This window comes from Ammospiza caudacuta, chromosome 10 (assembly GCF_027887145.1).
Source record: "Ammospiza caudacuta isolate bAmmCau1 chromosome 10, bAmmCau1.pri, whole genome shotgun sequence".
Taxonomy (NCBI): Eukaryota; Metazoa; Chordata; class Aves; order Passeriformes; family Passerellidae; genus Ammospiza; species Ammospiza caudacuta.
Genome location: NC_080602.1, coordinates 21,529,670 through 21,554,777, shown reverse-complemented (window position 1 = coordinate 21,554,777; position 25,108 = coordinate 21,529,670). Strand labels below are relative to the sequence as shown.

The 25,108-nt window shown below is 43.1% G+C and overlaps 1 protein-coding gene across 1 annotated transcript in view; it reads left to right on the top strand.

The window, feature by feature from the left end:
- Positions 1 to 25,108, top strand: part of AGBL1 (AGBL carboxypeptidase 1) — a 268,424-nt gene that overhangs the window by 26,883 nt on the left and 216,433 nt on the right. Inside the window, exon 6 of the mRNA XM_058811454.1 lies at positions 18,514 to 18,551. Coding sequence (XP_058667437.1) covers positions 18,514 to 18,551 — 38 coding nt within the window. The remainder of the gene's footprint in view (positions 1 to 18,513; positions 18,552 to 25,108) is intronic.

The following is a 25,108-nucleotide window of genomic DNA, read 5'->3' as shown; positions in this document are numbered from 1 at the left end:
CTAAAGGCTTTTAAAATGAATTTTGTGCAGAAGTGCTTTATTTTCCATTGACTGTTTCCCATAGAGGAAGTGGAAACCTTGGTATCTGTCACACCTTTCTAGCCTGGTTCTTGCTGAGATACTTTTGGAGATGCAGGGAGGGTTGCTGTGAATGTAGTCTGTAAAGTGCTCTAAAATACTCACTTCTAAGAGAAACAATCAGAGAAACATGCTGCTTTTGATTTAAATGATTCCACATTGTCAATATGCAATATTTAGCTTGAACTTCCTTTTGTTCTGGTGTACAAGGATTCTTTTGAATTCTTCTGTGGACATTTTTTTTTCCATTTGGAACACAGACACAAACACCAGAGAAGCAAATTCAAAGTTGCCCTCAATAAATCCCATTTTATAGCTAATAAGCCTTTTTTACTATTACTGAAAATCTTTAATTTATTTTTCATTTGGAAAAAGGTGTCTTGTGCGTTATTTTTGTCTACCTGAGCTTTCTCACTGCTAGTTCAGTTTCCTAATTTTATTTTTATTTCCTAAAATATTAGTGCTCTTCTTAAAACATATTTTTCATGAGTGTGCAAACAATGCATACAATCTTTACATAATCTTTTCACATGAAAAGATGATTTGGCTCCCACCTGCTCTTGGTCTAATGAACAAGAACCATGAATCAGCTGAAGCCTGGTGGCCACTCAGCTGGCCTGCCCAGGGCTCAGAGCTGAGCCTTTTGTTTCATAACTAGGGGCAGCTGAGAAGCTCAGTGGCACTGTGGAGACAGCCTGTTTCACATCAGAAGAACCACACAAGCCTGTTCTGTGTTAAAACACAATTGCAACCCATTAAAAGACACTAGTTTCTCATTAGTCAGTTGAGGCTCTGTTTGTTTGCAGTTCACTTGGAAGTGCTGCTTTCATTGTGGAAAGTGGCTTTAGGAGATATTTTTGGCAAGAATTTAGGTCTTGAGGCCAGAAGAACAGACTGTAGAGTGGGTTACAGATCTTCTCTCCCAGCATTAGCAAATGCCTGGAATAGCTGCAGTCTGAAAGCCCATCTGAAAACATCTTTGCAGCTCATCAGAAAATGGAGGTGGGTACATGTGGAGAAAATGTCCTTCCATGATTTGACTTGCTCTAGCTAAGGCTCTGTGAGGTGAGGAGCTTATGGATGGGTTTTCTGAGCTGGGAGAAAGGATAAAAAGGGGTCATGTTCTTTGTCTAGCTCAGCATGTGCTCCCATCTGTCTGACCCTGGTCCAGCTCTTCCCAAAGTGGCTGTGGCTATGCTGAAATTGGGACTGTGGTATTTTGGTGTGGCTCTTGGTCACAAAAGCATCTGTTTCTTTTTGCCTATAAGTTGTAGAGAGCATCAACCTCCAGCCTACTGACAGAGGAAAACTCCAATGTTGTCTCAGCAATCCTTTGCCCCTCGCTTTGTATTTGCTCTTGATACCTTCTCTCCACCTCATAACTATGTGCCACCATGGCTTGCCTTTTTGCTGTGAAGGAACAGCCGGCAACTGTGGGAGCTGAGATTAGCCTGGCTTTCTGATCAGCTGCCAGGAATGCAGCACTGAAAATGCACCACTGCTCTGGTGGGTGCACCCGCCTTCCCCTGCCCTGGGCAGCAGCAGAGCCAAGGTCACTTTAAGAATGTGCCCTATAGTGAGAGCTATTTATTTAGCCCGCTAAGATGTGGAAACAAGATCCATAGTTCTATTTATTTTTCCCAGTGGCAAAGCTCTGGGGTATTTAGAAATAGTCTCCCCATGCTCCAATTGACCTTCTCTGGGTATGTGCCAAGTAGCTCTGATTCCCCTGAGACTGTGACTCATGGGCTTTATTGGCTTTAGTTAGGCATTTGAGGTCTTCAGCTTGCTGGTGCCATGGCTGTGGATCTCTCCAGAACTGTCCATATCTGAGGTAAAAAGTACATGGAAAAAACATGGAACTCTGTTTTGTTGAGGTCTCTTGAGTTAACCACTGTGAAATCCAAGACTTAAGGCTGTCTTTCCCATCTCTCATGATGCTGTGCTGCAGAGAAGGCTTTCTGATACCTTTTACAGGGACTGTTTAAAATAAAGCCAGATGATGTTCTGCTTTTCTCAGCTCTGTTTATGTCAGTAGCTGGGATATCTGATAGGAGTCTGTGTGGGATGCTCAAATCTTCACTCCATCAACACCTTCTCTAATGTAGCATCTCTGATGCCTCGCACAGTGCAATGATCACTGCTCTTTTCACCTTTCATCCTTATTATTCCCTTTATGTTTCACAGCTTCCACCCTGCTCTTACTTTCCAGTGTCCCTTTCAACACTGTTGCTTGTTTTCCCATATTGTTCTCTGTTTGGATGTCTTGTGGGATGTGACAGTGGGAGATGTTTGCTCTCTGGCCAGCCAGGAGCTGCTCCCTTCTGCATGAATCTGTCCAGCTGTCAGGTATCCTCACCAGTGCTTTGGAGGCCATGAGTTATCTGTGGCTTCATGTTGTGCAGGCTCTTCTAAGACTCCTCATGTTGAAAATAGAGTATCAAAGAGGCTGAAACCAAAACCCTCAGAGTTCATTCTCCTTTCAGAAGAGGAAGACCTGTGTCATTTAGAAAATGGCAAATGGTGGGGTGACTGGTGCATTGGTCGTTCCCTCCATTATGTTTTCCTTTTCTGCTGTTAAAAGGCTGGTGCACAGTTTTATTGAAGCAATTTGGATAGTCTGTTAAAATGTCTTTGTTTTTCAAACCTCCATGAGTACATCTATTTATCATACTGAGCAGAGCTGGCTCATGCTAAGTGTTCGCATAAACCTCGTATGAAAGATTACAAGAGTGAGTATTCATCAGAAATAAAAACTCTTTCTCTGGGTATTCAGAGTACTTGGCTTTCTACATTGGGCTATTCCAGTAAAGTTTGACTACTTAATTAAAAGTGGAAAGTGAATAAAAAGGGTCTGGGAATGGTGCCAAATTAATTCACTAGAAAATGTGATATGCAGAAATTATCTGCCTTTGCTCATGTCCAGCATTACCCACTTCTGACATTTGATCACAATTCTTCTCATGTTTGGTGCTTATTGGATAGTTCCAGAGCCTCAAATGCTTGCTGATAATCTCCCTTTTCATTAAAGGGAGGAAATCCTCCCATGTAACTCTATTTCACCTGAGGTGGCTATCTGGATTCCTCACATATTGAAGGGAAAAAGAAGCAAGTTCTCTTCACCTGTGGCAAATGTTTGCCTCTAGAAACTTGGGGTTTGGCAAATGTTTATTTCTCTCTGTGCAGTGGAAGATGAGTCTGCAGTGGGCAACCTGGAAGTGGCATAATGGACATTTAAAGCTGGGTCAGGTAGGAGTTGTTGAAAGAGATTTGTCAAGTGGAGTCAGAGCCATCTGGTGTCAGGGCTCAAAACCCAGGAGGAGTGAGAATACCACAGGTGTTTTTTCTTTGCTGATAAGTGCTCAGGGGTGATTTGAGATGGGGAGGGATGAGCTTGAAACATGCAGCAATATTGATGGCACTGTTGCCATGGCTGTGAAGTGATTCCTGTATCACATATTTCTCTCGTAGTGGGAGCTGAGGAGATTTTTACTGGCTATAGGAAGCAGAGCTCATGCAAGTGAAAAGAGAAATGCCGAGGTGATCAAAGAGCACATGTAAAGCTTAAAGCCATATTTAATATATTTAATCAGATACTATGTCAGATTGACCAAGGAGAATATGAAGACCCTGGAAATGCTGAAGATATGAGGGTGTACATTACATAACTTCAAATTAGGCTTTGCTGATAGGGTTATATATATATATATATATATATATATATATATATTATATGCATATATATATATATATGCATTACTCTGCTGTTTAGACAAAAAGAGGAGATGTATTCAGGTCATCCCCAGTACTGGACTTGCCTCTTGTGCTGACAATGATGGACAGGCATATGGAAGAGATACAACTGCAAATGTGCCCTAGACCCCAGTGCAGGCAGTTTGATTTCTTTTTCCCTATCCTTAATCCTGGATATTGTCTTGCTGGTAGGACCACCATAAACATTTACTGCAATTCCATCTCCTGCGTTGGTCTAAACTTCCAACTGCTCTCTTCTTGAACAGAATATGTGGTATATCTGGCCACTGTAGACTGTATTTAGAGAAAGAGCAGAAACTCAAGGCACTTGAGTTTCACAAACTTGGTGATTAGTTCAGGTTCTCAGGTTCTTCTTCAACCTGATAGAGAAGCTGTTGTGATGGGTTCTTTTTGAGGAATGCTCTATGTACAGGTTTATGCCTTTGTTTATTTGGCAATGGTTCCTGATAGAAGATCAAAAGCAAATCATTCTTAATTCATCTTGTTAGTCTGTGTTTTGTCATTAATCATGTTGAGCAGTCTGGATATTTAATTGGAAAGTAACACATGATTCTATTGGAATGTGGTCAGAATTAATCAATGCTTAGCATTTTGAGAATAAACAGAGACTATTTGGTTCACTTCATTCGTGTAGAAAATTCATAGGAAGGGAAAAACCATTTCTGTTGAGCTATATCACAGCTAAATGACTTGCTTCCCATCTGGTCTTGATCTACATGGGGTTTATCCTAGAAGTCCTGTTAAATAAAATTAGAAAATACTGTTCTGAATGAGACTATGCCAGCAACAAAGGAAAGAGTGTTGTCTTGAAAAATTTTCTTTTTAGTCAATTTGTAGATACACTTTATATAATCTCAGATAACATGAAGCAGGGATGGTTGCATCACTAAGATAAGTAAACAAACCCTACTGTGCAAATTTATTGCAATGAGCTATTGTAATAGAGGTAATGATCTTGGAGCCAGAGGTGTCCCAGTTTCATGCAGTTCCTTCTCTTTCATTATTTTTACGGTCTGTGTGGTTTCTCTCAAAGAATGACCTGTTCTAATATCAATAATCAGTTACAAAATCTCATTTCAGACTGGTGGTATGTCAGTGCTGCTTTGCAGAACAAATAGAGTTGCGTTTCAGAATTACACTTTACTGGCATTGTGCTGTTAATAGCAGTAGATGAGAGAAATTGAAAAATTAAGAGGTAGAGACAAGGGAAAAAGAGATGTTTTCTGCTGAGATTTGAAAATAGATGAGGAATTGATGAGGCGGAGAGGAGCAGCATCTCCCAAGGTTGTTCCAGAGGTCCGGGTGAACACGGGGCACTCAGAAATCCTGGTGCCATCTCTTGGTAGCCTTTGGAATGGCACGTTTCACCACAGATGCCCCCACCTCCGAGGCATTAAAAATTGGTGAATGAGCATTATATGGAAAGAAATTTATGTCTGAACTTATGTCGTGGGAAGGGAGGAACTGATTTATAAATGGAGCAAGTTGGTGAGACTGTTATTTTGAAAGAGATGCTTGCCTTTCTCTTTTAGGGCTTGCTTATGTTGTACATCTATTTCAGGGCAGAATTTGAAAGAGAAACAATGCTTTCAGCTGAAGGCATTTTCTTTGTCTGCCCATTATTTCTCCCCTCTGGTGAGCTAGAGTTCTATATTTGGAAAGATGCTGTGAGGGCAAGTCCCTGCTGTTCTCAAGCTGGCTTTTCACAGCCAGTGGCCATGGCAATGCAGTTCATGGCTGGGCTCATGTGATGGCTTTGGGTATGTCGATACTGCAGGCAGCTCTGGGTTTGTTGGGCAGGAGATTCCCTGAGCTTTAATCTTCCTCCTTCTCCTAACAAATGCTCAGGGCCTCCAGTGTGGGCTGCCTAAGCTTCTTAGGACAAGTTATCCTGTCTGGAAGGATTGCTCATGTTGCTGTGTCTGCCTTGCTGTTGGTCTTTGTTCTAACTGGATTAAAACTAACACCTGGATGCCTGAATGCAATCCCTCTGCCTCCTAGGACCTCTCTGAGGTGTAAATCCCACGTAACCATCCCATGGAATACATCCCATGGAATCTACTGCTACTCCCATCCAAATGGGGGTGTGACTTGATTTCATACATCAGTTGCATCTCTGAGTGTTCCCCAAAGTTAGATGAATTGTTAATATTAGTAATGCTGTCTTGCAGCTAAATATGATAGTCCCCCCACAGGAAGTTAGGTCCAGACTAGTGTGAAAATGCCAAGCATTTTGTAAGTAGCATGTCAAAATCAGAGTGGAATTATTAATTTTTTTTTTAATTAGAACAGCTAGAAGGATTATAAAAGATTTCACAATTTAGGAAGAAATGAAGGGTTGGGATGACTTCTGGAAGTTGGTGGGTTATCTGTGAGGTGTGGAGTGTGCAGGGAGGTCTTTCACCAGCGGTGGTGGGGCTATAAGAGTAAAGAAGGCAAAAAGTCTAATATTAGGAGACAAAGGATCTCTAAGGTCTGAGGTGTTAAACTGAAACACTGTGTTGCTGTGGGCAAATCACTTGAGATCAGACTTTTCATATGCTTAAACCCTTTTTAACCTTTCTCATGTCTTACTAAGGCTAGTGAGAGTACTCCCAGCTCTGTCTGAGGCATTCAGTGAGATTATAGATAGGGGAAATGAGAAAGGGGAGAGAAGAACAGTAGTGAATTAGTGAAAGGTTTTATGTTCAGGTGGGATGTGGCTGAAGTGGACTGTGGATGGAGCGAATGTGGAGCTGGTACAGAGAGGAGAGGGTTGAGCAATGTGCTTATGTGACCTTGTAATCGTGTTTGGGGTGGTTGTGACATGCCAAGCCTTCAGAAAACCTCAGCCAGGCAGCCCTGGAGGGAAGGGATTTCCAAACAAAGCCTATCTGAATGTGCATGTAGAGATGATGAAGGGGTGCCCACTCTGCCTGTTTGCCTACATTGGTTTTCCTGTGTCAAGGAGACAAAGAAAGAATTCCCCTCGGGAATCACTGGGCTGGGTAATGACGTGAATCCCTGACAGAGGCCAGAGAGGGAGCAGATAAAGCTGAGGGCACTCACTTGTTTGTCAGCACATGTGAGAGCCCAGCAATCTCCTCTTCTTTGCCTTTCCCTTGATTTATTGCCATTTCTCCTCCCACCCAGAAGCCTCTTGCCCTTATGAAGAGGGTAGAAAGCAGCTGTGAAATCCTCCCCACAAAAACTTTCAGTCCAAAGATAGACAAGGGAAATTCGGAAGAAACAGTGAAAATAAGTCTCAATGCAGAACTTCTACAGAATCAATTTGCACAATGCTGTCCCTACAAGGAAATCAGCCCCAAGAATTTCTTGTGGTTGCTGAGGCTTTTCCCCAGCTCCAGCAGTGCTGGCAATGCTGGCAGGTGGAGTGTGAGCCAGTCTCTAGAATTATCAGTGGTTTTAAAGCACAGCAGTGATTAGACCTGCCCTGAGCAGAGTTCCATGACACACTGTCAAAGCCTTAGCAACAGCCTTTCTGCTGCAGGGTTCCCTGTCCTGATAGCACTGCTGGAGCCTCACCAGCTGTAGCAGCAGCAGGGCAACTGGATTTAGCAATAGAGGCAACACAGGAGACTCATTTCCAGTGGGTGAAAAAGAGCTCCAAAATCTTCAGTCTTTCAGGCTCTTTTGAATGGTTACTAAACAATTATAACAGAGGATGAAATAGAGAGAATAAATAATAGAGTGTTTGCCAATGAAGGTGAAATGAGTTTTTTAGGGAGAGAAAGTTCTGTAACAGCAGTGGCACGGATTCAGCACAGGGCTCTGGCTCGCGAACGCTGGCACAGCTCTTCTCAATCTCTTTATCTGCAGGGCGACACTTGGAATTGCAGCAATGCCAGTAAAATCTGTAAATAAACCCAGGGCTGAGCTGCTGTGGGGGGTGTTTGGAGGTAGGGCTTGGAATGTGGAGGGGAGAACCTGAAGACTTGAGGAAGAACAGGGCTGCCGATTGCCAGCATGGATGGCTGCAGCTCTGGGGATGGGAATGGAAACTCCCCCTGAAGTGCAAACCTTGGAAAGGTCGTGGCTCTGAGACAGCAAAGGACAGATTATTGCAGAATAGGAAAGAGAGCATCATCCTATAACTTCAGCACACCAAACCCATGTGTTTCTTTCCTGTGTTGGAGGGATACAGTTCAGGCTTTGTGTGGGCCAGAGGGCATATGCTGCAATGGCACAACAGCTGTCACTGTCTAGTCAAAAGCTTAATTTCCTCCTTGTTTTTCATTATTTAAAATTGCACTTTAAATTTTGTGGTCATCCCAGTTTTAATCACCTTCCAAATTTTACATGTGGAAAAAACAGGCATGTGGAAGAACCATCCCAATAATGCTCAGAATTTTTCCTATTAATTTTAATTCTTTATCCCTGTTGCTTCATTATTATATTTACACCTTAAGTTCTACCAGCCTTGGCTTTGATATGGGGTCTGTTTTCAGATCCCAGAGTTTGGCTGAATAATATAAAATGGAACATTTCCAATGGAGAGGAAGGGGAAAAAAACCAAACCCAACCGTTACCTTTCATTATTTAGGCTTCTAGAAATTACTGCTTCAAAAAGCCCCTGCAGTTATGCCAGTGTGACACTGAAGCTTTCAAATAGCAAATACCAAGAGAATTTGACCCAGAACATGCTGCATTTTGACATTTACTGCCTTTATCTTCCTTTTAAACATTCTAGCTACACGTTGTGAAGAACAGGCATTATGAGGTGACGAGGTTATTGCTTAATAAGGAGGTAGACATGTGCAACTGAAAAAAAAATTAATTAGCCTGCGAGTGGCTAGATCAGGTTTAGGGTTAGGCTGGGTCTAACCTCAGCAGCCAGATGCTGCCTTAGCACCAGCCTCATGTGCTCCATGGTGCTGGAGAACTGAGGCTGGTATGAGCTGCCTGCTCTCAAATCCCCTCATTTGTAGATGAGGAAGAGAAGCTGAGGCTGTGCTGTGGCTGCCCCTGGCAGTCTTCCTGCCCATCCTCTCAAAGTCTGACTCAAAGTCTTTTCCTGCATGCTGAACCTCAGGCATCAGCTGGGCCAAGTGCTACGTGGATGATCTAGCAGTTTTTCTAAACCCATTTCTCTGGCTCTTGTGCATTCTAGGGAAATGAATAAACGAACATCTCATTCCTTCTCAGGACCCTACCTATGCTGTTGCCACTGCTGTCTCATACAGGCTCCTCTTTGAGGAGCTGTGGATGCAGAGAGCCTCCTCTCTGACCTGCAGCCTGCCTTCCCTGCAGTCAGATGTCCTGCTTGTGTCCTGCAGAGCTGTGGGGAGGAGGACAGGACAAGGACAGGGTCACAGCAGGCGTTGGGGTGCTGCTGTTGGTGCAAGCTCAGCCTGCTTGCAGGGGCAGCTTCTGCAGAAAATGCATCCTCATTTGCAGCATCTGCCCTGTTTTGGGTGAGCCTGATCAGTTCTCAGGTGATTCTGTCTCCCCTATCACAGCCTGGCAGTCTTAGGTGCAAAAAGCTGCTGCAGGGCAGTGGGAAAGCTGTCTGCTTTCCACACCTTGGCTGCTTTTCCTGCAGATCTATCTCTGGATATACTGCACAATACAGCAGCATCGCCACCCTCACTGTCCAGCAACACAAACCACAGAATGACAGAGAGGTGAGGAGCAGGATGGCTTTTTCTGCTAAATCCTTATTGAAAATCCCGGGCAAATTAATAAGCTTTTCTCCCTGCTCTGCATTTGCAACATGTTTTCCCCCTGAAACTTCATGCTTACCTGTGGCAAAACTAGTCAGTGTTATACATTTCTAGCAGCATTCTGCATATGTTTTGCAGCCCTCTGTTTTGGCACATATGGTGGGTAAAATGAGCGTTTTTCATAGTGTAAAGATATATTTGAAAAATTTCTTAAAACTGGCTATTGGCACTGACTGAAGGTACCTAGGTGAGATCTAATTTTTTGAATGAATGTCCAGATTTTCAGAGATATTTAAATGTGTGATGATGAAAGGGAATGCAACCTTTAAAGAAAGCCTCTCAGCAGGTTAATGGATTAACTTCTACAGTTAAAAGGTAGTTCTGACCTTAGTATACAAAGGAGCTTTGAAAAACCCTGCTGAGTGCTACCTGCATGTTTAGCCATAGAAATGCCTTTTAAATTCAGGTCAAGATGCCTATTGTGAATCTGTAGGAGAATGTTACTTTGTGATTCTCGAGCATGTTTATGCATTGTTCCCAATTTGAGGCTGATTTAATAATGCCAATTAAGCTCAGTATTGTGTGCACATGTGGCATACAAATGAATACCCCAGTATTTCCAAGCATGTTCCTTTTTGGCAGCATCAATTAGGACCAACAAACTGAAAAGTCCCCAATTCAAACTGAATTTGTGTTGGGGGGATGTACTTAGGGACCACAATCATCAGAGAGGTTGAAAAGTGGGAATAGCTGGATAACAGGAAAGATTTGGTGACCTATTCTGCACATTTTTTTCTGCATATTTTTGTTGATATTCCACTTGCATATGAGCTTTTCAGGCAGGTCTAGCTCTCTCCACCATCCTTTGGTGTTTGGTAATGGATAGAAACAGCCTTCCCCTGTGCACAACAGGGGAAGTGATACCTCCTTGGGAAGCTGATGGGGATTGATAAATGCATTGCATGCAAGGAGATTAATTTCATAGGTTTCTTTTTGCACTTGCACCTGCTGCATGAAACAGCTTCCAGCTTTGGCACATTCAAGAAACCCTTTGCAATCCAGCCCCCTTCCCTAGAGATTTTAAGCTTTGAGTTTCCTTTGGCTGGACCTTATGGATGTGCTTCATCTGAATAGGGCCAGAGGGGTGAAGTGCAATATAAAAGTCAAACTGATGGATCTATTTCTAGGGCTTTGTAACATTGAAACACCACCATCAGATTAAAAAGAACAGAGTTTTTAATCTTGTGTTCAAAATAAGTAATTCCTTCTTTTATTCCTAAACATCTGACTTTTGCGTAAAGAGAAGGCTTCTGTACAAGTCAGCCTCCTTTCTTGGAAGAGATCAAGGAAGATGATGCTTTCTCAGTCCTTCAGCTTCATAATTCATGTCCTTTTCAAGTCTCTTATGTTGAACACATTTTTTTTTTTAAATTGGCTTCTCTAAAAGGTGTTTGTTTCTTTGGTTAAAAAGACCAACCAACCAAAACCCTCAGACAAAACAGACCTCAAAACTCTGAAAACCATGGGAAAAGTTGAAATGAGAACTCAGGTTTCCCATCCATTGCAGCAGCCCAGCTCCATGCAGGAAAGGTGACTCTTTAAAACACAGCTCAAGGGAACCTTTCACTACAAAGTGCTTTTTAAAGATGTTGTACCCTGAGATTACTGCTGCCTTAGAGATGGTTTGTACTAACCAGCAGGCAGGAAGAGCTATGGCCCTTAGCCTTGATTGCATTGAAGCCAGCCTCCCTTTTATGCCTTCAAATGGCTCTGGGCACAAGCAGTGACATGTTAGATACTTCTCTACCTGGGCTGTCAGCAGCACAAGCTGCCCTTGGATATTTCACTGCCAGTAATTGAAAGTATTCATAAAATGAACATCTTGCAGTGGTTTGCCAGCAATATGGTGTGTGTGCAGCCTTATTTTTGGGCATCATAAACCCCTGGGTATCCCCAAACTCTCCCTCAATCATTCACCATCAGAGACAAAGCACCTGCAGTTCAATTTCTCTTAAAGAAAGAAGTTCCAGTTGTCCTGCTGAGATTTGAGCCAAGGGTTCCTGGGTATGTCACCAAGAAGTGTCATTTGACTTCACCATGCCCCAAGCAGGGTGCAGAGGTTGTGTCCCTCTCCCTGCCCTTACTCTGGGTGTACACAGCACTCAGAACAGTTAAAGGCTGAATGATCCAGAAGTAAAAAAAAAAAAAAAAAATGAGGCTGGGTGTCTTCCCCCATGTGTGGAGCACACACTCTCCTGTCAGCAGAGTCTTCATGTCAATCCCTGTGGTTTCCAGAGCAGAAAGCTGCTGGGAATGGATGCGATACAAATGAAATGACAGCCCAGGAGTGAGCCAAGAGAACACCAGGCTCTTTTGAACTGAGTAGTGACTGGATGGGGAGTGCAGACAGCTGCCTTGGAGGAAGGAGAGGGATTTAACCACATTCCCTGACACACTTTAACTGTGTACGAGATGTTCTAAAGGGCTCTGCTGGTGCTTGTTAGCAGATGTGGCCTCGATGAGTGTCCTCATCACTCCTCTTAATCAATCAAGGGTATATTGACCCCCTTTCCCAGTCCCCTTCCTTGTGTCCCTGGGGTGGGAGAGCTGGGTTCTCACACTGTCAGCCTGGAACTGCCTGGGTGATGAATTTGTTAAGAATTCTGTCTGATTGTGAACCTTCCAGCCTCTTTATCTTGATGTGAATGACAAGCTGTCACAGCCTCAGCCATGTTGGTGACATCTGACCCTGGGGAGGGAGCTGACACCATCTTCTGAGGTATGGCTTCTGCCTGGAGAGGCAGTGCCAGCCCTGCACTGCACTGGCAGGAATGCCTGGGCATTCTTTTGGCAAGCCTTTAAGTGCATTTCATGTACCTTGTTCTTCTTTGTTACTACTTTGAAGCTAATTTAATTTAGAGCTGTAAGGACTAGCTAGACTTTCTAGGATACAGCTGTCTCCAGTTCTGTACTTGTACACAAGAAAAAGTAGGATACTTGTAAGGATGCCTGGAGGATAAGCCTGGAGTCACTCTTCTTTCTGGGTGGCAGAGATGAAACAGGCAGGAAGGCTGTGCCTCTTCTCTGATTTTAACCTGACAGAGCAGGCAGAGATGTTTGGAAGGTGCTGCAGTGAAGGCTTTGAGCTGAACCTGGGACATGCTGGCCACTCGAATGGATGTATCCATTAGAAAATGATTGTGTGGGTTTTTTTGCTCTCATCTTTCAGCATTACACTGAAAGCACATCTGTACACAACAGCTGGATCTCCCAACTCCACCTGTTGGCAGGGTGTGGGACATTGCAGACTGTAAGCAAACTTTGCCTTCAGTGTAAGTTTTAGTGCCTTGCTAACAAGCTGGAATTAAAGAGCACAAGATGATGGGTGCTTTTGCATAAATCCTAGACTAGCACTGCTATGAAAATATCAGCAGCATAAGCAGCTTTTCCCCACCCATATTCCCAAGACTTGTGAAACTGCTGGTTTTAAGTCTTTAAAACAAATCACTGTGCAAGTGCCTGAATATTTCAGATCTGTGTTCTGGGCCATGGGGAAATGACTTTCAAGGCATCTACTTCAGATGAGATCTTCCTCCTGGTGGGATTTATAAAGCACCTACTGCTGTGGTGCCTGTGTGTTGTTCCTGAATGTCTCAGTTGTCAAATGTGCAATCATCTTTACAGTCAGTGGTTCTGTGACTGGATAAATTCCAGTAGTTGAGTACAAGTCCCAGGGGTTTGAGGGGAAAATGCACCCAGGTTGTGTGTACACTTCAGGACACTTAATTCTGCCTGGTGAGAGGGGCTGTAGAAGCTTAAGAGGTTTTGAGCTCTGAGTCAGGGGTGCATTGGTGCTGTACAAATACATTCTGCAGGGTTCCTTCCCCATACTGCTTGTGGTATAGAGAATCATGACAGCAATAAGTGAGTATATGAAAATAGCAGGGTGAAGGACGGGAGTTGACCAACATGGGTTCAGCCAGGGCAGAACTTTTTCTTTCATTTCTATAAAAACAGTGCTTTATGTGTTTGTCATCCGGTGTGATTGCTGTAAGGTATTAGGCATCAGGTTGGAGAAGTTAATAATAAAGCACCAAGTCATTAGCTTTCAGTCAATAATTTGAAGAGGGTGTTCTGTGTTTTAGCATGTAGAAAGCACAATTTCACAGAAGAAAGGATGGTTAAGCTGATCTGTAGAGCCCTTTTGGTTAATTTCTTTGTCCAGTCTTTGGCTTCTCTGCTGTCCCCTGTCCATAGTTCCAGGCTAGTCCTGGGTGGTTGTGCCCCATCAATGTGTGAGTATTTAAATCCTTCCATGCAGTCAACCCTGTATCTATTCTGGAGAGGGGTTTTGTATTTTCAGGAGTCCTTCTGTTTACTTCAAGAGACAGAAACAGGCCCAGGATTGTCCATAATGTTGCCTTGTGCTGTGAGCTAAGATTAGAGTGCAGAAGAAAACAGAAGGGATCTTGGTTTTCAGGCTCCTCTGCCTGCAGTGATTTCCAGCAAAAAATATCCTGGCAGCTCAGATCTGAGAGGGTGACCTAGGCACAGGGCTCCTTTGTCCAGCTCTTTAACAGCCTGGTTTTACTGGCTAATCCAATTGTGCCTTGGCTTGGGACATGGAGTTTTTCTTTGTTGTTGCTCCTGGTTCCTAAGCAAAGGATCTGGAAGTTGCATTTGTCTATCTGTCTGCTAGTTGTACTCTTGCCCAGATATCCAAGCTGCTGACTTGGAAATACTTCAAAGTTTTCCATTCTGCAGAGTGGCTGTCTCGACTGCTACTACAGGGAGTTTTTAATGTTTTCTGATTATGGAGCAGCATTTATTATTATGCTTTATAAGACAGTGCAACTTTATTTATGCCTCTTTTTTGGTTAATATATAAATGAGTCTCCTTTGGGATACACTGGACATGATGAAACAGCTAAGATTTTGCTAATGTATTACCACAGAAATCAGACAATCAGAGGAAGGCATCTGGACAGATTTGGCAAGTTTTTAAAATGATTTAATCCCTTTTTCCTCTCCTCATCTCCCCTCCATCCCTTCTTGAGACAAATACAGAGATTTGCTCTGGGCACGCTATCAATTTCTCTGGTCTGGCATATGGCTCATCAAGTCATCTTTCTTGGGCTCTCAAACTTTTCCTCCTGTTCTCATCTCCCTCCTGCCCTGTCCTTGCTCTTGTACATAATTTATGAACTCCTTTCTCAGCTTTCCTGTCCCAGGCTTACTCATCTTATTATATCTCCTGATGCCAGCAAAAATGCTGTTGGTTTTCCATGTGGTAGTAAGAGGTGCTGGTATTATCACAAACACCATTACCTGGCTTGCTGTAGCCTCACTGATGCTTCAGTGGTCTTGCTGCTGCTTTCAGTGAAAGCCTATTCTGCTTCTATTCCTCTTCTATGATTTATTGTTCCCCATAAGGTGTTTTGTTTGTTTGGTTTTGTTCAGCATCAAAGACAGGTAATATTCTGGAGGTGGCTAACACCTGACTTAATGTGCAAATTACAATGCTGATTGAAAGTCCAAACTTAAAACAAATGTAGGTGTGAAGTCTTTTTCCAGGATAATTATGACTGCTAAGAGTTTACACAAGTTCAGAAGTTCTCAGGCAAATATATGGAAGCAAAATCAGCTGAGAGCTGAAAGGCCTCCCAAAGGCACCATTTATGAGATCTCTGGGCCGAAAACTGCTGGAGTTTGAATCTGTTCTGCAAGTCCTAGCCCTGTGTGTCTGCTGTGGCCTTGCATGCTTTCCTTGGCACTGCTGGCCACAGGACACTGGACTCTTTGGACTTCCATCTTAAGCTGATGCAGCTGCTCTTCTCTGGGCTGTCTGATTAACTCTGCACTTAGAATACATATTTCTCATTTCGTTCCCATTATATCTATGTTTAAAATGTAAGGCTATAGGGGTACAGTCATTCCTGGGTCACTTTTCTCAGACCCCTTCCTCATTGGCAACTGGTGCCAGTCCCATTATAAGCAATCCAGGCTGCCTTTTCAAAGTCATTAGGTTGTTTGTCCCACTGCTGCCAAGAGGATGTTTCATGCCTTCATTTTTCAGTGCTTAAAACCCATCCTTTCAATTCCAGCTAAATTTATTCATGGCCATTTTATATCCATTTGTCCTGGGGCCAAATTTTTTCCTCAGCTCTAAGTATCTCTCTGCCTTCCTCAGTGTTTACTTCTCTGCCACCCGGTGTGTCTGAGGGGAACAATCCAGTCGTCTCTTGGCTATCATTTTGTTAAGGTGACTAAACTCTGATCTTTAAGACTCCTAATGAGTTATGTCTCTGGTACCATAATGATTTCCTTGGCAGGTTTCTGCATGGCTCCTTCTGAGTTCCGCACACAGCTGTTCAGGTGAAGCCTTCTATGAGAATGTCCATGCTCCCTTCTCCACTGGTTTTCTGAGACCTGATCTGTCCTTTTCATGGTTGTCACCCTGCTGGTTATGCTTGTCCTTATCCCTTAATGGGCTCATATATCCAGGGTGTCCTTCTACTCATTTCCAAATTATGAGCCCCTGGTCATAACAGTAATCCTTATTAAACCCTAAATGCTTAACCTTGCACTCTGACTATTATATTTCATCACATTTCTATTCCTTCAGAACTCAAGAACATCTTGTTACTCCTGAAAGATATTCTGAACTCCCTGCTATTGGCAGCAGCTCCTGACTTCACACGGTCAGCAGATTTTGTTAGTATACTCTGACTTTTTGTGCCAAGGTCATTAATGAAAAGCTGAAATAAGATCAGTCTGAAAAGATCCTTCAGGACTTCCACACATAAGTTCCCTCTAGACTAATAATTCCTCCTCCAGCACAACTCCTGTCATTGAGTCTTTAACCTATTCCTTTCCCACCTTGTAATTCTTACACTAATTCCATGTTCTCCAGCTTGGCTAATAATTTTCCTTGTGGCATCATATCAAATGCTTTACTGAAGTACAGATAAATTGATCTACCACACTTCCCTTGTGTAGAAGTTGGTTTTCTTATCAAAGAAAAATACCAAGTTAGGCTGGCTTGATCTGCTCTTGGTAAATCTGTTTAATCCCTTAAAATTATTCTACCTGTTTTGCAGTTTATCCTCATGTCTTTTATGGTTTTTTTCTCTCAAAATCTGTTCCAAAGCAATGCATATCATTGGAGTCTAGGCCTGTCCAGGCCTAGTCCCAGGCCTGGACAGTTGGGACTGGAGATTAGACTGAGAACATGCTCTGGGAATTCTGGGATCCTTTGAGGATGAATGCAGTTGTCTGTGTACAATGTGGTTCACAGACCTCCCAAAAGTATTGGAAGATCCAGATTTGCTGATTTATTGTCTGAAGGGAGGTTTGCTGGCAGTGTTGTCTTCTTTATGACAGCAGTGCAGCTCTGCTGAAACTCTTAGCAATGCTCATAAGCACCTCCAACATAAAACAGATGCCTGGAGGAAATACTGAGAACTCTTCTGCTTGGAGCCAGAGATATTCTGGTCATTTCTCCATTGCTCTGCTGCTCCAGCAGGTGATTGAGACATCACATTAGGCCTGTAAAACAGAGGCATGCAGAGCAGTCCCTCTTTAAAGACATACTGGAGTGTGAGCTTTGGGAGATGCTCTGGGTGGAATTTTTAAAGACATAGTGGAGTGTGAGCTTTGGGAGATGCTCTGGGTGGAATTTTAACTTGCTTAGAGTTGTTTACTCTGTCCCAGGCTTAGAACTTGTGGAGAGGCTGAGTGTTCAGTGGCTGTGGAGTGTTCCTTTTCTGAGCAGGCTGAGTAGCTGGGGGATGACATTACTCCTCCACCATCTGAATGATTGCTGTTTAGTTGGTGCTAAAGAAGTAATGAAAGCATGGCTGTGCTTCCACTGGTGAGATTTTTAGCTACTGATTCCCTGTCCTATCTGTCTTTGAGTGTGTTTTCTTTGCAGTTTGTAAAGCTGTTGTTGAACTCTGACAGATTCATTATGAAAAAATTACTTTAGATGGAGATGTTGACCCAGCATCAGCAAGAACCAGCTCTTGAATCTTAGTCTGAGCTGCTGTTAGGACACACCAAAAAAAAAAAAAACAAAAAACCAGGAGTTGGTGACAAAAAATATTTATTTGCTGCAAGATGATAATTGGCTCAGTATGGAATTTAATAAAATTTTATTTGGGGATTGTTTTGTAAAGAGATTACATTTTAAGGAATCCTTGCACATGGAGGTTTTTGTAGCTGTACTTATTTAAGCAGCTCTGGGCTTCACAGCAGTAAGCCATGTTAGAATAGGGATCTTGCTCCAGCAGAACATGACTGGAAAAGAAGATTTCCTGTGAGAGAAGTGGGATGGAGATTTTACCACATGAGGAAGAAACTTGCTTTCACAAGTTGGGGAGAAATGACACAGAAGGTCCTCAGAAATATCTGTCCCTGTCCTTACTCACTGCAAGCCACTTTACTACAGATCTTTAGCACATTTTCTACCAGGCCTCCTCTGAGTGGGGCCCTCTACACACAAAATGCAAGGTGTGGTCTCAATTAAAAGAAACTCAGTTTTGTTTTTTGTTAAAACTGGGAAGGAGGATAGGGGTGAAGCTTGTTTTGGGAAAATATAAAAAGGAGTTGGATTTTGCTGGAAATATTGACATTGATGTCCCAGCTTGTATCTGCTGATGCTGATGTCTGGAATGGGCAAGTGCTACAAAGAAAAAGCTATGGGGCAGCAGTTTAAAGACTTGTTAGATCGCTTTGTGGGTGTTGCTTTAAATTTTAATGGTCACTACAAATCAGTGTAACAGTAAAGCTAGAGGGCTAATGGTCTTTTAGAATAACCGAGTCAGCTGCAGAGGCTGGAACGTCTGTTGGTGTAAAACATTGTAGTTCTGTCAAAGTCCATCATAAACTGTCAGTTCAGACCATCTGGGAAGCCTGGCCCAGAAGACTGTGAAGATGAAGGTTACAAAAATTATTGAAGAAAATTGACATTATTTCTCCATCTCTCTTCTTTCCCCAGGGCAGCCATTGGGGCTCTGGCAGCTCTGCTGAAATCAAGTAAGCTTTTTTTCTTCATATTCTTTCTGACTTTCCTTTCTGTGCTGTGCTGCTGGACAGAGTGATCCTGTTAAACCTCATTCTCCCTTGGTATTCCCTCATCCCTTGGTCCCAAAGAGCAATGCACTGGAAAGAGGCAGTACTGCAGCAGTTTCCTATACCAGCTCTGATCCTGGGAGTGCTCCAGCCCTGTGAGTGCCCAGGGAGCCAGGCTGGACCCTTATTTTGAGTGTTTAGAGTGCATTGCTTGTCCTGGGCTTGGTATAATGGGAGAAATGGGGAATTTCTCCAGCCAGTGACAAGTACTTATTTCCCTTCCCAATTTGTTGTTTCTCCCATGGAAGGGGAGAGAAAAGGATGTAAATAATAGCAATGTTGTTTGGGTGTGAATGGTAAAGTGATCTTAGGAAAAGACATTGTCTATTTTCAGTTTGTTTTTTTTTTAAAGGTACTGGAGATGTAGTTTAAGAAATGGTGCTGATACTGCAAAATCAAATAGAGCATCACACACCAGAAGTCAGCCTGACTGGTGTTTTTTGGATGATTTCTGCAGTTCTGAGTGGCCAAGAATATATTCTGGTTTTCTCCTTGTCCTGTGGTTCAGGGCATGAGAAGCTCCAGGCTTTTGGAGCAGTCTGCTCTGGCAGCTGCATACAAATGAGCAGGTTGTGTCTTTTGGGAAGTGTGGGTCAGGAGATGTGAGAAACGGCTCTGGTTCCTTGAGATAAATTCACCATGCTTGGTAGAGCGATGATTTCTTTTTCAGGATTGCACCAGGACATCTTTCTTTGTCACAGTTAACATATTTGTGGCCCTGGCCTCAGTGCAGGGGTTCTTGGAAAGCTAGGAATCAAATCTGGTGAATGCTATAACACTTGAAAATTGTTTATGAAAACAGGGGCTAAAGCTGCACACAGCAAAGCACCCAAAGGGACCTGAGCATGCTTTAGTTGGGATGCAAACTAAACAGAAGGCAGGAATCCTGGAAAGTGTTACAGCAGTGGACTGATTATTGTGAGGTTTTTTAGAGAAAACCTTGGTTGAAAATGATGGGGAGATTGTGTTTTGATGTTGCTGAAGGCTGTAAGACAGACAGGACAAGAACATGGCCATTCTGGGGTAGCCCTTTAGGCCAGTCCTTGAGTGTTCCAGCCCAAAGAGATCCAGGGAATTGTGGTTATACACGGGGCTGTGCTGGAGGTTGCGTTCCTCTTGCTTTTTTATTTTCTCTGCACTGAGACAGCAGTTTTAAAGGGAGCAGGCAGATGGCAGTGTGCCTCCCTGATGGAGCCAGAAACATCCATCTTCATCTCAGGCTTCCACCTGAGACTCTGTCCACCTGCAGAGCCATGGGCTGGCTGGAAACTGTTTGGCTTCTGTCTCCTTCCTAACAGAAGCTGATGCTAAATGCTCACTTATCAGGTGCATAACTGCAAGAAGCAAGATATGCCTGGGAAAGAGACATCAGTGTAAGAAAGAATTACCAACCCACATGGACCTGGGGAATTGTTGCTGTTGTGTTTCAGAGGGGGAAGTACAAGATGGCCTGAAGAAATAAGTGATAGAGCACAACAAACTTGTGCTTCATCCACAGCAGGGAATAAATGCTTGGAAATCCAGTGAGAGATGAGACACCTTGGTTATGCTGTGTTCCTGTGCTCAGTGATTGCCACGTGGTGATAATCAAAGAGATGGTGAATAATGGAGGGGTTGAAGTCCTTTCTAATGGCAGTGCTGCTCCTTCCTATCAGTGGAAACTCAGATTACTGATATGGAGAAGGCATTTCTTGTCTGATCATCAGCTAGTCTCTCACTCCTGACTTATCTCTTTGCACATATCCCATCCCTTGCATGCTGCTCTCCCAGTTGCTCTTCACCACCTGCCATGGCCACATGCAAACAGCTCACAGCAAGTTCTTCCTCCATTGCCTGGCTGCCTTTTTAAAATCTGCTGTCTCTCCACGATGTTAACTCTGACTTTATAATAAGGCTGGACATTCTGATGGGTAAATATCTATAGTGGTGTTCAATTGCTGTGTGAACATCAGGAGACTTTTTGTCTTTCTCTTATGTTATAGTCAAACTTTCTAGTGTTACTAATGTCCATTCTTCCTCCTTCAATTTCTAGGTGCTCATTACAGGCCAGGGTGGGGAGGAAGAGACAAATCCTGATAGATCTAGATAAACTGAAATGGAGTGAGGCACAGAAACTTTCCCAAAGTCTCTTGTCTCTGTCCTAGAGTGAATATGCTAATTTTTCCAGCGTCCTTTGGCTTTGCTCTAATTCTTCTCTGTACATGTGTCTTCATATCTTGATTCAGCTCTGTATTAAGGCCTGGGCAGCTCACTGTGGAGCACTCCTGTGTCTTCAAGATCAAGGTGTGGGGAGCTTGTTTGAGCAGATGTGGGATGCCCTCCAGGGCACTCCTAGCCATGGGGTCTATTGCTTTTAGTGACCCCAAACCCTGGAATAAACCAGGCAAACCATTCCCAGTTTGGGGGCAGTGGAATTAAACTGGGCACCTGCTACCCGAGCACAGAGAAACCCAAGCCAGGGGTGCTGAGGCTGGAGGGGATGTGAGGGAGCAGGAGCCACATGGTGGCGATGTGATTATAGGGATCCCCACCGTGCCTAATCCAATGTGTATTTTGGGTGAGTAATTTGTTTATCAGCAGGTTATTTTAATCTAATTTTGGTCGTGTTTGTTATTCCCGACTATCTGTGCTTCCCAGAATCGCTGGCTTGCATGTCTGTGAGGAAATTAGCTGGAGCTGCTCTCGGAGGCAGTGGCTGAGCGGATATTGAGGGAGAGGGCTGGGGAAACGGGCAGGGCCCTCGGTGTAAGGCTTGCCTGGGAAAATTATAATGAACAATTTAAAAAGACAGGTTGTGGTGACCTCCTGATGGCGTTGATTTCATCAAGACTATTCTGTGTGCTAACAGCAGTTACTGCTGATGCCTTTCCCTTCTCTCTTCCTAAATCTCCCTTCTTTTACTATCTTGATCTTCTTGCACAGCTTTTCACCTCCCATTTTCTACTCTTTCCTCCCCATCTTCCATCAACTAACCTTTATTTAAACTTTTACCCACTTTTTAAAAAAAATCAAACCATACGTGTATTTTGTGTCTGCTGGGATAAAATAATCATTGTCATTCTTTTCCTTTTATGTTGGCATCAAGGAGGGGCAAGTAACTCTGAGGAGGAGAAAGTGATGTTCTAGCACAGAAGCAGATTAGGGAGTGTGAAAGGCCTGCTACTGAATTCATAATGCTTGACAAAGATCTAGTGAGGCAGCTCTTTGATCTCGAGTGGAAATACCCCATTGTTAAACCATCCCAACAGCACAATGTGTGGGATTTGCCTCATACTGCAGTGGTTACCCATCTCCATCATCCATTGAAATCCTTATTATCCACCTCTGGATTCGAGCTCCAGTGTCAGCCTGGCTCCAAATCCATGATCATGTCTTGTTGGGTATTGTGATCAGAGTTGAATTTTGCAGTTCCTTTCATGATAACCTAAACCAAGCATTGTGTCTGTCTTTTTTTCTTCCTGAATTTCAGAACGCAAACAATCTTGATTCTATACTTTTATCTCTTTGAGAAGAGCCAATTTGTGGGAAAGAAAATAATTTTTCTATGTCCTTTATATTCCTTTGCCCAAGACTCTTCATTCATAGACATATTCCAAACTGATGTAACTCAGGGCTCCAGAGAAAAGTGTTGGCTTTTTCTCCTAGGGCATGGCAACTTCCTGATGTTTTGCCTCTCAGGGTAGGTGTAATAAAAACTAAGTATTGAGGAGCTGCATTATTCCCTGTTGACATCCTTAATGATGCTTGTTTACCTCCTTTTCTTGGCATGGGCAGTGTTTGTCCCTCCAGTGATGATCTGGCTTCTGTAAATTCAGTGCCTGAATTTGAGGAAGTCTTCCAAATTCTGGTGTCCTTATTAAAAACCGCTTTCAAACCACTTCAGTCAGGAAAAAAAAAAATCAAACTGTATATTTTGTGCTACTGTATTTTTATTTTTAATTTTATTTCTGGTTTTCTGAAAAGCAAAGAAGGAAAGGGAAACTGTTTAGGGCAAAACTACAGGGCAGTTTTCTGGCTTCCAACACAAGTTGAGTTAATGCCACCTTCTTGCTAAGAGCCCACTGGGTCAGAAGTGATCCCAGCACTTCATGTGTGACTTTGTTTCTTCATGGGGACAATTAACTTTATGTCTATAGAGAGCCCTTGTGTTTTTCTCTGCAAAAAATGGCCTCTCAATGACCAAATAAAACAGCTGTGTTCTCTTTGGTGTAGGAGATATCTTGTATTTTTTATTCCTAAGAGTCATTCACTAGACCAGAGTGGGGAAGTTGGAGTTTTTCTTATTCCTTTCACTGCTTTAGGGGCCATAGGGTTAATTTAGCAGAGTATTCTTATCTCCACGCTGTAGCAATGTATGTTCTTGGCATAATGAATCAGCTGAGTGGCATCAACAAAGAGATTTAAGCAGATAGACAGTAAGATAAATATCTCTTTGTTCTGCCTGGTAAGCAGTGCATTGCTCATCATATTTCAGGTTGACTGTAATTCAGTTTTTGATTAAATACACTGCATGTTTTCCAGTGGTACCCGTGTTCTTGGCAAACACTTGAAAGGAGACAGGATTGCAAGGAGGGCTTCAGAAGTGTCCACAGTAGCCCTGGTGGTCATGAGGCTTTCATCTCCTTGACTGAAAACCTGAATTTAGGCCCCCACCACAGAATGAGAATTCTGTTAACACTGGGAATTTCTTTCTAGTGAGATCCCCTTGGTAATTTAGGTGTAACTTTAACCTTTTGAGGCTTCTGCCTGTTGGCTGGAGACTCGTGTCAGAAGCTTCTTGTGAGCTGCATAGGTGATTCAGGTCCCATGTTTTGAGCTGCAGAGCTCAAACTTTCCCTGGTGAGCAGCACTGCCCTGGAAGCCACAAACAGAGGGGCAGGTCTTGAAATGTGAGAAACTAAGAAAGCATTGAATGTTTTCCTTTCACCCCAGTCTCATCAGGGAGAAGTGAAACTCCTGCAAAGAAAATGGACAGGTTTGGGGTGGTGTGAAGACAATGCTCCCCTGTCAGAGATGGCAGAATAAGATTAGGAAGACTGTCACAGGGGAGGAGTCAGAGATGGTTCAGACAGATCTGATCTAGTAGTTAATTTAATCAATAAATTTGGATATGTAAAATATTTAATGAGTACAGATGGATTGGAGGGCAGTACTCTATTTACTATATTTAAGGTTAGAACAAAGATGAGCACATAAAGTCACTCTATGTCTTGAATGTCACATGCATGCAAAGAAATGTCATTTACCAACATATCTCTGTCTGGTGTCAAGCAAGGGATCCCTCAGCCTTGAGGGGTAACCCTGGGAGCTGTTCCTATCAGTGCCACACATCCAGCTGCTGCAGAGGGAGAGTTCATCCAATGGCTGCAGATATGAATAGCTTAAAGTGTTTGATGGATATCACATTTTTGCTGTTAGTGCAGCTTTGGCTACTGATCAGCCCAGTCTTTAGCTAAAACAGTTTTTTTGTGTGTGTGTGTTTGGTGCTGAATTCCCACTGATGGCCTCACAAGAAAGGAATCCCTTCAGCTCACTCAAAATAAGAGGAACCATCCCTGGGCACCTCTGAAAGCTGCATGGCAGGAAAACTTCCATTGCCACTGGCCACTGACCATACCCAGGGGGAGGCAAAGGGCCTAACTAAAGAATGTCAGGAAGAGGGTCAAAAGACAGGACATTTTGCCACTTACCACACAGATTGTATGCACTCACTCCAGGAGGGGTGGTTCTTGCTGCCTACAAATCTGTGCAGAGCTGCTTGTACCTGTATGATTCATTTCCACCATCTGTATTTGTGCCAAAATATAGATAGATACCCATGCTGGTGCATCCCTAGATGGAGAGACCAACAGACACAGACAGGTGGGGAGGCCTCCCTTTTCCATTCTGCCTTCTGGAGATCTTGGCATACTTCCTCTTTCATTTATTCACTGCTTTATTGACTATAGAACTGAAAAAATGGAAAAAAAATAAAGAAAAAATACTGGCAGCATAGGAGAGCAGAGGAGAATCAATGAAATCAGACAGGAGAAACAAAATTAATGTGTTTTTTGCCCCTTCAGCAATTAATTCTCATTGCTTCTGATCAAAGGGTTCAGGGAAATCTAGTCCTGCCTCTCCATCTCTTTCTCACAGAACAGAATATCTCAGCTTCATTTTGAAAAGGGACTATTTTGATCCTGAAGGGGGTGAGTACTACAGAAAACATGTGAGAAAAAAGCAAAATTATTCTGCTCACCTTCCTCTATGCTTTTCAATGAGTATTGAAACTAAAGCATAGGACAGTTCTGTGCTTTGGTCCCTGTGGAATTGAGATTCAAATGTGGAAATCTGTCTTAAAAGATCACAGACACACTTTGAGAGAGAATTTTTTTTCAATAAATTCCCCAAGAAGCTCTACACACAGTGCTTCCCAGTTTTTCCCTTCTTCCTATTGACATTGACACAGAAAGCTTAGACTT